Source organism: Thermomyces lanuginosus (genome assembly GCF_041956635.1).
Source record: "Thermomyces lanuginosus strain ATCC 200065 unplaced genomic scaffold VTN49scaffold_22, whole genome shotgun sequence".
NCBI lineage: Eukaryota > Fungi > Ascomycota > Eurotiomycetes > Eurotiales > Trichocomaceae > Thermomyces > Thermomyces lanuginosus.
Genome location: NW_027192356.1, coordinates 367,697 through 382,799, shown reverse-complemented (window position 1 = coordinate 382,799; position 15,103 = coordinate 367,697). Strand labels below are relative to the sequence as shown.

General features: G+C 52.1%; 4 protein-coding genes across 4 annotated transcripts; 2 read left to right on the top strand and 2 right to left on the bottom strand.

The window, feature by feature from the left end:
• Nucleotides 1–1,929: 1,929 nt before the first annotated feature.
• VTN49DRAFT_1056 (uncharacterized protein) lies at nucleotides 1,930–3,990 on the bottom strand (the record flags this gene model as incomplete). The annotated part of the gene is made up of 2 exons (XM_069408629.1): nucleotides 1,930–2,333; nucleotides 2,424–3,990. The coding sequence occupies 2 exons, from the start codon at nucleotides 3,988–3,990 to the stop codon at nucleotides 1,930–1,932; spliced, it is 1,971 nt and encodes a 656-aa protein (XP_069270096.1).
• A 694-nt stretch (nucleotides 3,991–4,684) lies between these two features.
• Nucleotides 4,685–6,376, top strand: VTN49DRAFT_1055 (uncharacterized protein; the record flags this gene model as incomplete). The annotated part of the gene is made up of 2 exons (XM_069408628.1): nucleotides 4,685–4,924; nucleotides 4,994–6,376. The coding sequence occupies 2 exons, from the start codon at nucleotides 4,685–4,687 to the stop codon at nucleotides 6,374–6,376; spliced, it is 1,623 nt and encodes a 540-aa protein (XP_069270095.1).
• Nucleotides 6,377–6,645: 269 nt separating this feature from the next.
• On the bottom strand, nucleotides 6,646–8,742 carry VTN49DRAFT_1054 (uncharacterized protein; the record flags this gene model as incomplete). Its single annotated transcript, XM_069408627.1, has 3 exons — nucleotides 6,646–6,861; nucleotides 6,931–7,525; nucleotides 7,592–8,742. The coding sequence occupies 3 exons, from the start codon at nucleotides 8,740–8,742 to the stop codon at nucleotides 6,646–6,648; spliced, it is 1,962 nt and encodes a 653-aa protein (XP_069270094.1).
• Nucleotides 8,743–10,128: 1,386 nt separating this feature from the next.
• On the top strand, nucleotides 10,129–14,884 carry VTN49DRAFT_1053 (uncharacterized protein; the record flags this gene model as incomplete). The annotated part of the gene is made up of 5 exons (XM_069408626.1): nucleotides 10,129–10,220; nucleotides 10,333–10,753; nucleotides 10,810–12,232; nucleotides 12,292–14,508; nucleotides 14,568–14,884. 5 exons carry the CDS (start codon nucleotides 10,129–10,131, stop codon nucleotides 14,882–14,884), a joined length of 4,470 nt encoding a protein of 1,489 aa, XP_069270093.1.
• Nucleotides 14,885–15,103: the final 219 nt, after the last annotated feature.

Here is a 15,103-nt window from a genome sequence, read left to right as displayed (position 1 = left end):
ATGCATCCTATCTTGACTAGGACTTCATGTCGAAGCAAAATACCCCACTCAGCTATGATATTGCGCAGAGCCGCCGCCGGCGTTCGAATTGGGACCGCGATTTCTCAAGATTGCTCCACCACACAATCGCTCGACCCTGTATTTGTTTTGACCAGAGACAGCTCAGGACAATGTGATTCCATATTATGGATGACACAAACGGTCTATCTTTCAAGTGCGACTATTGCTACAACAATCAACAAATACGGACATGTAGCTCTGGCAATACTATTGGCAATGAGTAGGTTGTCGGCAATCGGGAGAAAGTCACTGGTTCAAAGACAATGATTGCTCATCGTGACATTAGTAAGGCTATATCAGGCTTCTAAATCACTACTTAGTTCCTAACTTCATTTTTCAAGTCTCCATGTGGCTTCATGATGGACAGTACCATGAGAAAGGGCCACTTAACAGTTCTGCTTGCGGCTTACATATTATTGTGTCTTCGGGATTGATGTTTCTTTGTTTTCTCCCATCGTGCTACTTATTCATGCGGTATTGGCCCAGGCGATGTGGCTTTGTGAAGTGCTTTCTCTTTTATCGCGGAAATGACTCGATTATCTACCGCAAAAATACGGAATTTTCGAGGTTCTTCAAATCAAAGAGCGGAAAATGCCATTATGCGTACTATTTCGAATCACGTCTCGACGGTGTCTACTACATATGATTCAGGGCGTATAACCCCAGACAGAAAATTCGACTGAATGATTAGCTATATCTATGCGTCATGCATGGAAATTTTCGCCAGATTTAAGGGTTCGTTGTCTCCCCGAATGATTCTATAAAAGGTGGTGGTCTTTTCATTCTTAAAGCTTGAAAATGATGGCAAGACGACTTTGCTTCCTCAAGGACGAAAATTAGAAACAACAAACACAATGACTGACTCGATTTAGTGGTTCGAGATGCCCGTGCTGCACTTGAACCAAGACCAGATTGATCGCTTAAGGGATTCGAGATATCGGACTAATCTTAAGATGTTCTCGAAAGCGGACGTCACCGCGGCGTTGAATGCGAACAAGGATCCAGATCTTAAATTCAGATGGCTGTTTCTTCACGCGAAACCAGACCCGGAACGCAGCACTGTGTGTGTGGAGCTCGAGATTACTGGGTCAAAGGAACCTTCCGTCATGCTCGGATATGTAAATTTTTCATTCACAATATCCCTGAAATGGCGACTGGGAGTGTCGGAAGAGGGGCTGGAGAAGCTGAAAGAAGGTGCAGTATCCATAACTCGATCGAGTAAAGTCTGTATCAACGGAGTATCTATCGGATCCTGGCCAAGTCCTCATAGACTGGGGACGTATTTGCCAGTCCAGTTTTACCTTTCCAAACACAAGATGTTTAATGAATTCCGTCTCAGTGCCACTCTCGAGATTCGTGGCCGCACGTTACACTTGCCTGAGTTCGAACTTCGGTGTGATGCAGAGAAGATGCCTCTGCCCTATAAGGGGTTACAGATGCAGCCCACTGACCATCCTGAACGTCGCTGAAAGCGCTAAATGAGGATTGACCTCATGTTCCCTTGCGGTTCCCTCAATCACGATCCGGCTGGGGAACTTTGCAGTAATTTCTTTCATTATTAGATAGTTATGAGATGATTGATTGATTGACAATTTGTCCTTCGCGGATAGTGTCTGATGGTTCACAACTAGTCCCATTTCGCTTCGTTTGTACTCCTACCCTATTGTATATTTATTCGACAGAAATATCCTCTATCGTGTTCTCAAGAGAGTAAGACCAAGTGAGGGCATGGTTCCTGGCTATTTTGCAGGGAAAGTTCAAGTAATTCGTGTCCACAATCCAGTGATTGTTTCAGTCTCACCACATCATCCAATGGAGCTTGTAAAGAACAGTCGAAAGAATGACCTTGTTAAGCCTGATAAACTCTTTCTACATCGTGCAAAGGCCATCCCAAACCACAGCCCGTCGCAGCACAGCAGCAGGGGCACCGCCCTTATCCCCGCATTCTGCACTGGAGTCATCATCTCCAGCCTGTGCAAAAAACTTGATTCCCACGCATCGACTTTTGGGTAAATATATTCTTGTGGAGATTGTGGTTCGCTCATTCACAAATACTTCGAGCACGCTTCGGTCGTAGAATGCGCGGATGCGTAGTGGCTCTTCGAGTTCGACTTCCTCTCCACTAGCAGCTACCGAGTAGAATGAGAAGAGAGTGTGAGGCGCCGATTCGGGAGCATGGTTGACTCTCGGATCGATATCTGGTCCTTGTGGGCGGTGGATAAAGAAGGACTCGCTGGCGGGCTCCCAGAGAAGAGTGGTGCGATATTCAAAATCTGTAGTTAGGGTTAGGGTTAGCCAGGGGAGAGCAATAGGGTTAACACAAGTTCACATTGACCAAGGGAGTGACGCCGTGCATAACTTACCGTCTGAGTGCCCGATAATAAACCCCACACGATGGCAGGCCATTCCTACAGAAAACTCACAGTCCACTTCCCACCGGCACGTCTCCAGCCACAGGAAGCTCTCGGAATGAAGCGAGTCCTGCAAGGCATATGCTCCCAATTTGGTAACTGGCAATGTTGCCCTGCGGGCTCGCATGCGCAGTTTCTCGAGTCGCGAATCTGGCACGGCTCCCAGTGTCCGGACAGTATGCGTTTTCCCTTGATCTTCCGGCTCCGCTTCGATTGATGTGATGGCTTTCAAATTTGAAGTTGAGCGCGACCTCGTAACTCGATGCATGGTTACGAGCTTCAGGGATCGTGGAAGAGAGAGACACCCGCTCCAATTCTGGCGATAGCGTAAATCATTCGGGAGATCCTCCTCCGTAATCCAGCCGTAGACAATTTGACGATTAGCAACCGGATCCCAAAAAGAATTCGCGGCGTAAAAGCAGCCATGATCAAATACTCCGCCGTACTTGTATTTCATCAGGGACTTTGATGGGTCGAGATTGGGCTCGGATTGAATTTCGCCACACATCCAAAGTTGGGAGCGTGGAGTTCGACCCTGGGCGACTTCGATCTCTCTTCGTTCTTCGTCATTTGCTGATTGCCATTTGTTCAGACATCCCTCGGCTCCCATGATGACAAAATCCCTTGATGTACCGTCTTCGTCTGTCAATGTCACAAAATTGGCAACCTCCCAGTTTACGCCAAAGTCCCCAGACCATCTTGAAGGACTGAAGTTAAGACCAACATCGAACATATGCCCAATGTATTCCCAGTTCGTCAGGTCGTTTGAACGGATGGAATAAACGAATACAGTGGGTGTCTTGCCCAGGATTCCTCCAGATATGAATCCGTACAACGTCTCTTCCGTAGACCGGACTCGTTGGATCGCTTTCATCCCTGCCCATGAGGACAAAAACGGATCTCGCCAGCCCGTTACAGTTAGGTTCGACGGCGGTCCAGGAAGAATAGGATTACCTGGAAACCGCCGCCACGTTTTTCCGCCGTCGTGAGAGGTTGCGATGCTAAGCGACTCGCTTCCCTGCACGTACGGCAATGTATAGTGAATTGGTAGGCGGCTGACTGACGTATATATGTAGATGATGGTTCCGTCCTTCTCGCCGTGGAGGTTTGACGGCCAAAAGCAACCCGTGAAGACGCCACAGCAGTCGTAGCTTGTTGCCGGCTTGAGAACTGGAGTTTCTGATATGCTCCACGATACAAGATCACGCGACGTTGAATGGCCCCAAGCGATATTCCCCCAGTCATTTCCGTTCGGATTCCACTGAAACGCGACATGGTAAAGGCCAGTAGTCTCGTCGTATCCAGGGGCGCAGGGATCGTTCATCCACCCGCTGGGCGCAATCAGATGGAAAGACGGTCGCCATCGCAGAAAATCTTCACATTGCTTGTCGGACTGATTCTGCTTCCGCTTCTCACTTGGGATTTTCGTTGGGTCTTTCGAGGCTAAGTTGATGGTGCCAATGTCGGAGAAAGGCAGTCTCTCAGCGTTGGGAGAGATGGTAGTGGTCGAGGCTTCCATTGTATCATGGAATTAACAAATCAAGGAATATATATCCAAGGAGGAAGGTCACTTTGATCCTAGACTTTTCGAGACGCAGTGATGAATAAGATAAATACATTGAAGCAAATTGCTGCATATGTATGCAAATCATTTTGTTCGGCAATGGGAACCGGAGCAATGGATCCCTTGGCATCCCTTCCAAACATGTCGCTTCGCAGTTATCTCCGGTGAAAACGGTCATATGAGTAGCGTAAAGAAGAGAGCAAGCAAAAGCTTAGACTGATCGCCCGATATGCTCTCTCACTGTGAGCCCCCCACGGGGAAATTTCGGCGAAACCAGAACGGCGGAACGACAAGGCCTGCGGGTAAGGCGGGCAACCTTAATGGAGCCGCTGGGTCTACCAGGATTCCGGACCAATCAGAGTTTCGCCGACCGAAGGGGCGGAAAAACCCTAAAAACCCGGGGTTGTCAGCCGTAGGGTTAGGTAGTAGCAACGAGCAAGGATGGATTCTCCGAACGCGGAGTCCTCCATCTTGTTTTCATCCCAATCCCTTGAGCACCCCCGGATGTCGCTTGATTCTTGCGGAGAGGGAATGCAGTTAAAAGCGGAGGGCTTCCCAACGGGCAGTGCTCTCACTGAACTCGTACCCTCTGCATTCCACTCAAAATTGAAAGTACCTTGGAAGACTTGCGTTGGACATTCACGCAACAATGGCTTCCTCCCATTCAACGACGAGTGAGAAGCAAACATTCGCAGAAGAGGACGGAAAGAAGCCGGCTGTCTCGCACGTGGAGGGGATGACAAATCGGCCGTATTTCCTCGAATCCGAAGTCAGTGGGCGAACAGTTAACGGTCTCTTGATCCTGGCGTGTATCACTTTCGGCTCTGCCGCATTCCTCTTCGGGTTCGATAACAATGTCATCTCACCCGTTGTTGCACTAGAGCCATTTGTGAGTACTTATCAGTCATCTTTACCCATGCAATTGGCTGAGCTAATATGCCCGCTTGCCGCTTCCCAGGTCAAAAAATATCAAGGTCCGAACCCAGTGACTGGCAAATATGTCTTCACAGCCCGCAATCAGAATCTCATCTTCTCTGTCCCCCTAGTCGGCTCCATCTTTGGCGGCATGGCCGCGTCGCCGGTGAACAATCATTGGGGCAGGAAGTGGCCGCTGGTCGGATCATATCTCATCTCGCTCGGTGGGGTTTTCTTGCAGCTATTCGCTCCAAATCTGGCCGCTTTCGTGATCGGCCGCTTTTGGAACGGTGTACTCATTGGGATCGCCAATGCCACTGCCCCGTTATACCTTTCCGAGGTGGTTCCACCATCCATGCGCGGTAGGGCTGTTGCTACCACCAACATTCTGGCCCTGGTGGCTGGTGTGGCAGCTACCCTCGTGGTCTACGCGTCGCATAGCATCGATGGGAAATTGTCGTACATGATCCCACTTGCAGTTCAAGGGGCCCTGCCCGTCATCTTGATCCCGCTCTCGATCGCACTGCCAGAAAGCCCGCAGTGGCTCGTTAGCAAAGAAAGAATGGAAGAGGCGCGGCGCAACCTAAGGAAGCTCCGTGGTTTCAGTGACAAACAGGTCGATGAGGAGCTCCGCATCATGAAGCTGTGCGAGGACAACGAGCGAGCGCTGAGCGAGAATGTCCGGTTCTGGGAGATCTTCAACCGGCAGAACCTCAAACGTACCCTAACGGCGGGCTCTTTTTACTCGCTGAATCAGATTTCCGGCATCATCCTCTCGACCACGTACGCTACGGTCTTTCTCACGGAGCTCGGCGTCGGCAGCGAGTTTGCGCTTACAGTCATTGCGTCGTGCTGCACGCTTGCTGGGACCATCGCTGCCCCATTCGTGCTCGATCGCACCGGCCGCAGACCTACGGCTCTCACCGGCATGTCGATTCTTCTCGTCATCGACGTGATCGCAGGAGTACTTGCTTTCTACAGCAATGCCAACAGAAAGGCTGCTCTGGGAATCGCCGCGCTTTCTTTCATATTCAACTTTTTCTGGGCGGCATCATTTTACTCCATCTCGAACCTCATGCCGGCGGAGATTGCGACCCCGAAGCTTCGAAACCACACAATGGCGTACACGATCGCATGGTGCCAAACCACGGCCGTCATCACGACCTTTGCAGTACCGCAACTCACCGCAGCCGATGCCGCGAACCTAGGCGCCAAGACTTACTTGGTCTTCGCTGGGTGCATGGTGTGTATTATTATCTTTACGTTCTTCTTCATGCCGGAGACTCGTGGGCGTACGTTCGCCGAGATTGACGAGATGTACGATGCTAAGATTCCGATGTGGCGGTGGCGGACGTATGAGACCACTACGGAAGCGAAACAAGCGACAATCCTTCCAAAGGAGATCGTCATGGGAGTTCATCACTAGTGGCAGCTTAAGGTGCTGAAGGTGTCAGTATCTCTGGCTGTAATTCAAGAACAAGATTCAGGAATCTTTGAGAGAGAAATTTTGTACATCGTAACATCATATACACAGTTGCCACATTAGTTCTTGATGTCCAAGGTCAAATCGAATCAAACAACAACAGCCACCCTCACTCATGGTCCCATAGCATCTCGCCGTAGTTTCCCGCAAAAATCTTCACTGTATTTCGTATATTGATTCAAGAGCAGGCCACGAATCAAAAAGTTTAATACTTATGTGTTGATCACAAGCGGTTGCTGATTGAGGTCAGCGACGTACTTTTCCAAATACGGGTGATTCCCGCCGCGAAGAGTCGTCAACAGCTTAAGGTACCCCTGTGACAGGCCAGACAGTGTCTCCGAGGATGTACTGTCGCTAGAATGGTTCAAAGATGGTATCCAGCGAGAGGAGGTCAAGGCGGACGTCGCAATAACGTATAGTTTTTCAATCTGTACCACTCAGTGGTTAGCTTACACGTACACGTACTGAAAGTCAGCAGGTTTCATTTTTGTACTTACCAAGCCAATTCCGTGGACCTCCATGGACCGCAGGCTCAGCGATCCACAAAGGTCTAGGGTCGATTCGGCGATAGAGATGGCGTATTGGAAGGTGATTTCAGGGGGTTCCGGCTGAATCTGGAGGAGGTTGTGCGTCAAACACAGGTGCCAGACACAGTTCTGGAGCCATTTCTGGGTGATTAGAATGTCTGCGCGCTGTGTCTCGCTGAGGGCCGTGCTACTGGCGCCCACTTCGCCGTCCCCAGCGGAGAAACTATAAAGACTGGACCAGATACTATTTCGATTGCCCTGGGGATTCACAGCGTCTGTCAAATTCTGATGCATCGCCAAGGCCCTGTTTCGGTCGAAGGTTTTGCACCGCCCGTTGGCGGCATCACAGCGTCCATTCCAACAGTCGACAATGTCCTCGTCGATCGCCTCGAACAGGTCCATGAGCTGGGCGAGTCCCCGCATCACAGAGGCATCTTTGTCATCATGTATGATAATACCCGACACCATTTTGCTCGCACTGCGGATAAATTTGTGGATCGAGCGCATATTGAACCCGGGCCTACCCCTGAAACCAATAGGGTGCCGGCGCTGAAGAGCATATGCTCTGTGACAAATCAAATTATTTATTAGTGTGAAGAGATTCTGTTTCCGTCAGTCGTCGGGTACACACCTTTCCGTGATAGAAAGAATAAGATAAGTTCGTAATCGTTGATCCTGGTCTTCGATAGAGAGGCTTTGGAATGAGTCGGGATCGTGTAGCCTCATCGTTGCACCAAGATCCACGGCTTCCCGTAGACGGAGCCAGGCAGCATTGTGCTGATTGCTCCCAAAAAGACTTGCAAAAAGAAAGAAGCTAGTCAGCACGGCGTCCAGTGTCGGGTTTTCACCAAAATCAGACGAGCTACGCATCTTCGTCGCCTCGTCCATCAACAATCTTGCCTGGGAAGCTCGAGAAGACGAGGTCGGCTGCTCCTTGATTTGAACCGGCTGGGTGAGTGCAAATGCACAAAGCGATAACAACATGGCACCAAACTGAGGGTTGTGCCTGTGCTCTTGTGACAAGATCCTGGAAAATAATGAGGAGCGATTTAGAACGGGCAATGTCGGATACAACCGGTCAAAATACATGTCGATCCAAGGTATCAAACTCGACTCGGATATCGATGGCGGCCACACATCTGTTGTTTTCTGAGCAGATGCGGGTGGTGGCTGACAACCTAGCGCCGCAGATTGCTCCGAGGCGTGTGAAGGGCCGGCGGTATATGTGGTTAGACTCGCCGAATGTTGGTCCCCCATCTGGACAATGGATGGGAGGGAAGGATTCATGAACGTGACAGTCCCCGGTAGCACCGAAGATGAAGGCTGAGGCGCCAACGTGTTTGGCAGCCAGTGTTCAACATCAGAAGGATTATCGGCCCAGGGGGCCTCCATCACCATCTGGGAATCCCACGTGGATCCCATGGCAGTTGAATTCGGCCGCTCTCTTCTAAGAGCATCAGCAGGGTCTGAGAGGTCCTGTCGCTGGTCTGTAAAAGCACCAGGACTATGAGTGGAAGATGAATTCCTAAGATCAAGCTCGTTTCGTCTCGACTCAGCCGGACTAGGCGAGCTGAGAGCCACCGACGGCGTCTCCGATTGCCTCGACCTTTCCGGTGGCGAGAGGGTATCCTGCTGTCGGCGAATCTCCGACAAACGTCTTGAAAGGTCAAAAGATTCAGTAATAATACTGGGCAGAAGATACTCTGGGAGACTCACTTGCCGGGTGGACCCCGTTTCTTCTGGGGGCGATTGAAGGTGCATGTAAAGCCCCGTGAAACGCATATTTTACACGGGTACGAAAGGCTGCACTATTAGAGAGCTGATAAGCAATTGACATTCTCTCCTGTAAGCTAAACAAAAAGCAAATTGGACGAGGTGATACCCTAAACAGCACACCAGTCAGCAACATAGGGTGGCTTTTTAAGGTGTCTGCTATCGCAACAGCTAAACAATGCAAACAAGCGCCTCCTGGCACCATCTGTAGCAAAGGAAACATACCTTATCTTGCGATACTTGCACTGATCGCATGCGCGTTTCACTGCGCTTCCAGACCTACGTGCAGGACTGGGCCCAGACGTGCTAGCAGAGATCGTAGTGGCAGTAGTATTCGTCGATCTAGGCTCCACGTCTGTCATATTCAACATAGATTCAAGGGCATTGAGAAAGCAAAATTCAATGGTAAACTCGGTCACATAGTAACGGTGCCAGAAGCAATAATTTAGGGAGTAGACGCTGATCGGCCCCTATCGTATGTTCAATTGTTCACAAGATTTTCCGGGGTAAGCTGGGGTTTGGCTGCCACCGGGCCGTGTGACGCCAAGACTCGATGATTACATAAATATTAGGGGTCTGTGAAGCTGTGCTAGTTCTTTCCTTATGTGGTTTAGACTTTACGAATCAATTAGTCTATTCCTAAAAAGGTTTAGCTTACGAGAGCCAATCGATGAGAGCCGGGCTTGGCATCAAAGGAAAGATTTTTACTGGTGGCGATTCACATACGCGTGAGATCCTATTTCCACGCACCTTACTCACCGTTTTCGGCTGCTCTGCGAAGCGCCAACCATGCCCTTTCACGACCCCGGGCTTGTACTGAAGGCCGAGGCGTAGTTTGTGGGAGCAAATGTCGTCCCCAATCACATCCAATGCTGCTCATGATACTACATGAAAGGCAGCTGACAGCGGAAAGTAAACGCTTCTTGATGGCTTACTGAATGCATAGATTGTGGCTGAAATTGAGGCTAATGCATGTGGCTGGTTGCACGCACACTACCGGACGCGCTACTTCCACGTCCAACCTGCTATTCGTTCCACCCACACTCTTTTTTGCTCGCGACCAGGAACCCTGCAATCCTGATCTTCTGGTCAAACGTGTGCTCGTCTCGCCTTCTGATCTCATTCAAAGCGATCCTTCAGTTCGTATTCGCTCTAAAATAAATGGGCCTGTGCACTGATTCGATTTCTAGTTGATTCATCTAGCGAGTGCCTGACTGTTTCTCCCGGAGTGTATCCGGTGCCAAACTCGTGACTTAAACTCGACCCATCTGCTTTCGCGCTTCTTCCGGCAGCAATCCACGAAGGACTGCGTGTATTGGTACTCCAAACATTCTCTTTCAGAGTCCTAATCACTCTCTAACGATTGTTTCCCCGCGAATCTGCAGTGCATCCAAAATGCCGTCGCCGTTACCATCCAGTTTTGCATCTGCCGCAGCCGGCAGCAATCAGGATTCCTCGAAGAGAGATGGCGGAACTGGCGGGGAATGGTACGATTGACTCCATTTTGATCATTTTGAGCTTCTATGATGCAGTATCGGGACGAGCACGGGGTAGCATCGGACGCGAGATTTGCTTTGCTAATAGGTGATCGTGTGTCAGGACTCGTTCCCGTATGAACGGAGCAACGCAGACTTTCCGTCGCCCATCTGTTGCCACGAATGCTCAGAATCGTGAAAGCAGTCAAACTACATCCGCGTCGACCCCGACGTCCGCTGCCTATATCCCTGCAAATCCCAGCTCTAACACTCAAGCTCGCAATCCCTCCACTAGCGACGCGCGATATTCAAAGGATAAGCTCCTAGAGATCTTCAAGAACCAGAGGGATTCCGGATCGTTGGGAAAGAATCTAACAGATTTTTTCGTGGCGAATTGGAATCCTCTCGAGGAAACGTCAACCACGAATGGTGCAATAGGTAAAGATAATCCAAAAGGCGCAGCTTTAGGGGCAGAGGTGTGCTGGGATCACGCTGGGCAGTTCGAGCCGCTCGGCTTGACGGAATTGACGGACGACGAAAAAGAGGTACACCTTTTGCCCGTGTGGGAACGACGCCGCAACCTAGCTAACAATTCCTTAAGCTGTTTTCTACGACCGTCAACTCCCCGCTCAAGCCCCCACCATCTGCTATTCCGAAGGACGGTGCTAGTGGAATTGGTGGACGGAAGACATCATTCTCCAACGCTTACATGTCGTCGCCTAGTTCCGGCAGAACCGCACCCAGGCGTCGTGAAACAGCGGATTCGAGCGGAAACCCCATGTCACCGAGTGGCGGAGGATCCCGCTTCTTTAGGGACGAGCCCAACACTACAACTCCACCACCTGCGCTCCTTCGCCGAAAAACCGATTATCGTGATCCTACCAAGCCCGAGGAGAAGGATAAACCACGGGAGAGCATCGACACGTCGCCATTTGGTGGTCTGAAGCGCAGTGCCACAAACCCGGCTGGTAGTTTGACTGGCGCAACGCCTTCGTGGTCGACTTCGGCCTCCCAGACTGCTGGCTTTTCTGCAATGGGTGCGTTCGGAAGTTTCTCCCTTGGACCTCCCACTTCTCAGTCGGGCACGACAGAGAAGCGGCCAGGCTATGGCAGTGTCCGTGGTGAGAGCAGGTTCAAGGGACTCCTGTCCAAAGAGAGTTCGGAAGATGTCAATGCATTAGCCAGAGATAAGGGCGCAACCAGAAGTACGACCGAAAGTGGGGAACGTGCTCAGTCACCGTGGGGTGAAACACTGAAGACACGTCCCTCTCGCAGCGAGACGAATCCATTCGGTGAGGAACCTCGCGCTGGGAGCGCTGCATTGGGCGGGTCGCAAGAAGCAGGAAGTGCACATCAGGGGGCGGATGACCTTGGGTTTGGAGCCTTTGGAATGACACCTGGTGTGGCCGGTATCCGCGACTTATTGCAGAGTCGTGATTCGCATGACGTACCGAGTCACCTCCAAGGACTGGAACCGACGAGCCCAACAAATACCAACCCGTATCAGAGCCCGCGCGGGGATAAAGGTGGTGACGATGACGTTGAAACCGATGGCTCTGATGTCCAGCGGACACAAATCCCTGGCTTGAGGGCACTGCGAGAGGATGCCAATGCTGCTTCATTCGGTGGTATACGACATGCTGGTTCTGGACTGGATCTGTCGGCCGGTGATCGCAGCCAGACGTCGAGTGCCGGGCCGGGCAAGAACTTTCCTAGTCTCGGCGGCTTAGGGAGTGTGCCTGGCCTTGGAAATGTGAGTGGCTGGCCATCGTCTGGAGCCATTGGCACTCCAACCCGCGAAAGGGCGGCTTTCTCTGGGTTCGGAGAAACTGCGTTCAGTACCGCCGCGGATATGCAATCTCCCACGGTGTCCACTCTAGGAGGTGGGGGCTTTTTTGGGTCTCATGGTGGTTTAACCGGTACAGGTAGCATCGGTCGTAGCAGTAAAATGGGATCTTTGTTCCCGCCTTCGATGCAGGAGCAAATGCACGGTGATGCACATCAAGATGCCTCTGCGCAGCAAGGTGAGTTGTGGTGTTCTGCAACGTGGAGCCGAAAGGCGGCGCTGATAACAACGGACCAGCAGAGCAAGCCATCTCGTCTTCGTCTGCTCCAGCTAGCCAGCATCCCGTTACTTCTGCCGCTGGTTTACCGACGACGTCGGCGCCGACTAGCGACCAGGTCAGCCAGTCTCAGTCTAGCTCTGGTGCAATGCCAGTGGCACAACAACGTACCATGGTCATGCCTGACCGGATGCGATGGATCTATCGTGATCCTCAGGGCAATATTCAGGGCCCTTGGTCCGGCTTGGAAATGCACGATTGGTTCAAGGCCGGCTTCTTCACGGCTGATCTGCAAGTGAAAAGACTAGAGGATCCTGATTTCGAGCCGCTTGGACAACTGGTCCGTCGTATTGGTAACTCGCGCGAGCCGTTCTTGGTGCCCCAAATCGGTATCCCTCATGGCCCTGAGCCAACGACAACTGGTTCTCAGCCTGGCACCGCTCAGCCTCCGTTCGCGAATAGTTTCCCAACTTTTGGCACAACTTTGACTGCTGAACAGCAGAACGCCCTTGAGCGGAGAAAGCAGGAGGAGCAATATCTGATTGCTCAACAAAAGGAGTTGGCGCGGCACCAAGCCCTTATGAAACAGATGCAGATGCAGAGCGGTCCACACGTGATGCATCCCCAGCTCCAGCATCACTCGAGCGCGCACAGCCTTCACAGCCAGCCCAGTTTCGGCAGTATCACCTCTCCTGGAGGTTACCAGCCATCGCCAATCCAAGGGCCTCTCCAACCACCGCAGGCCATGCCGAACTATTTCGACAGCATGCGGCCGAATGCATTTCCCGGTCTGGGTCCGCATACTCTTGGAACCGATTTAGGAGGCATGCATGGTGAGCTTCCAGATCTTCTTGGGCGGCTAAATGTCAGCAGGCCCGATCCTTATCCATTTGGGGCGGGCCAGGGTGCATTCGGAGGGCGCCCTCAAGAATCTTCTTCAGTTCAGCCTAATGCAGTTGCTACGATGTTGCAGGAACGTGCTCGTCTGCAACAGGAGCAGGAATTGTATGACAGAACCCATGGAGACAGCATCTTCGAGCAGCAGGCCAGAGAGGAACGCCTGCGCCAGTTCCATGCGCTGCGCAGCCAAGATGGTGAATTTGTTAGAGGCCCCGAAGGGCTACCCACTCATCCAGCACCTTCTGCTGTGAAACAGGAGGATTCTGGACAACAAAGTGAGGAGAAGAAAGAAACCCCCGAGTCGTCGTTGGCTAAACAGCAGGAAGAAGAAACCAACGTGACGACCTCTGATGAGCCTCTATCTCTTTCGGAGCAAGTGCAGAAGGCGGCTGCAGCTCAGAAGCAGCAGCAACAGCAGCAACAGCAGCGGCAACAACAGCAAAAGCAGGCAGCTGGAGAGACTGCCACGAGTCAACCCACGGCTCCTCCACCGTCCTCGTCTCCGCTGCCAGCTCCTGCAGCTCAGCGGAACCGTCAAAACGTTGCAGAGGCGCTAGCTGCAACGTCCCGGTCGCAGAACCAAACTCCTGTGGAGACTCAGACTCCCTCGGCGTCGATAGCACCTTGGGCCAGAGACCTGTCTGAGGCACCAAAGGGACCTTCTTTGAAGGAAATCCAAGAGGCGGAAGCTCGTAGTGCAGCCCAGCGTGAGGAAATGGCAGCTGCTGCGCGTCGCGCTCAGCTGCTTGCTGAACAGGAGCGTCTGAGTCAACAGGCGCAGCAATCTGCACCGGCCCTCCCTGCGACCGCAAACTGGGCGAGCAACGCATCTGGAACGTCGGGTGCGAATGCGTGGAACAAGGCAGCTGGCGGGAAGAATGGACCCACTAAGACTCTTGCTCAGATTCAGAAAGAAGAGGAGGCTCGTAAGCAACGTCTTGCTGCAGCCAATGCCGCCAGTCAAGCAGCCTCTGGCAGTCCTGTGGGTACCGTTGCAGGCAAGCGGTACGCTGATCTGGCCAGTAAAGGTGCTACGACCCAGGCAGCTCCTGCTGCGCCCACTTCCTCAACCGCCAGTGGCGGCGGCGGGGTATGGACCACTATCGGCGCGGGTGGTGGTAAGCCCAAACCCCCTCCGGCCACGCCTGTCGCGCCCCGATCGGCGAGTGCCGCGGCAGCGACGCCACAGACGGCGAATAAGGCTACTCGACCGGCAGCCGCGTCACGGACCGCAACCACGGGCAACACGTCTACATCGAATACCAATCAAGCCATTGAGGAGCTTGCGAAATGGGCAAAGCTGTCACTGGGCCGGGGCCTGAACAGCAACATTAATGGTTCGTTCCCTTTCTCAACTCTTATCCATTAGTCCGGTACTAACGAATTAAAACTACAGTTGACGACTTTGTACAACAACTCCTGCAGCTGCCCGCGGAAACGGAAATCATCTCGGACTCGATCTACGCCAACTCACAGACCCTCGACGGGCGCCGCTTCGCCGAGGAGTTCATCCGCCGTCGCAAGCTCGCCGACAAAGGCATCGTGGAGTCGGTAAACGTCGCGGCGTTTGGCGGCGATGCGCGCAATCAGGGCAACAACTCGGGCGGTTGGAGCGAGGTTGCCAAGAAAGGTTCCAGCAACGCGGCTGCTCGGGACGATGATCATAACAACGCGCCGTTTAAGGTTGTGACGAAGAAGAAGGGACGGCGGTGAATATACGTTATGGAATTCGCTGCCCTCTGTCCCTTATGCACGGGTATGAAAGGGCCCCAGGGCCATGATGATTATCATGATGCAACTTGTACTGTAGCGGACTGTATTGTAAAAGTAACCGAATGGATTCGATGGAGGATCAAGATTTATTGACTGAGTATATGAATACCGTGTATTTGTATCGGTGGAGTGCAGTAATTTCCAGGTGTTCGATCCATG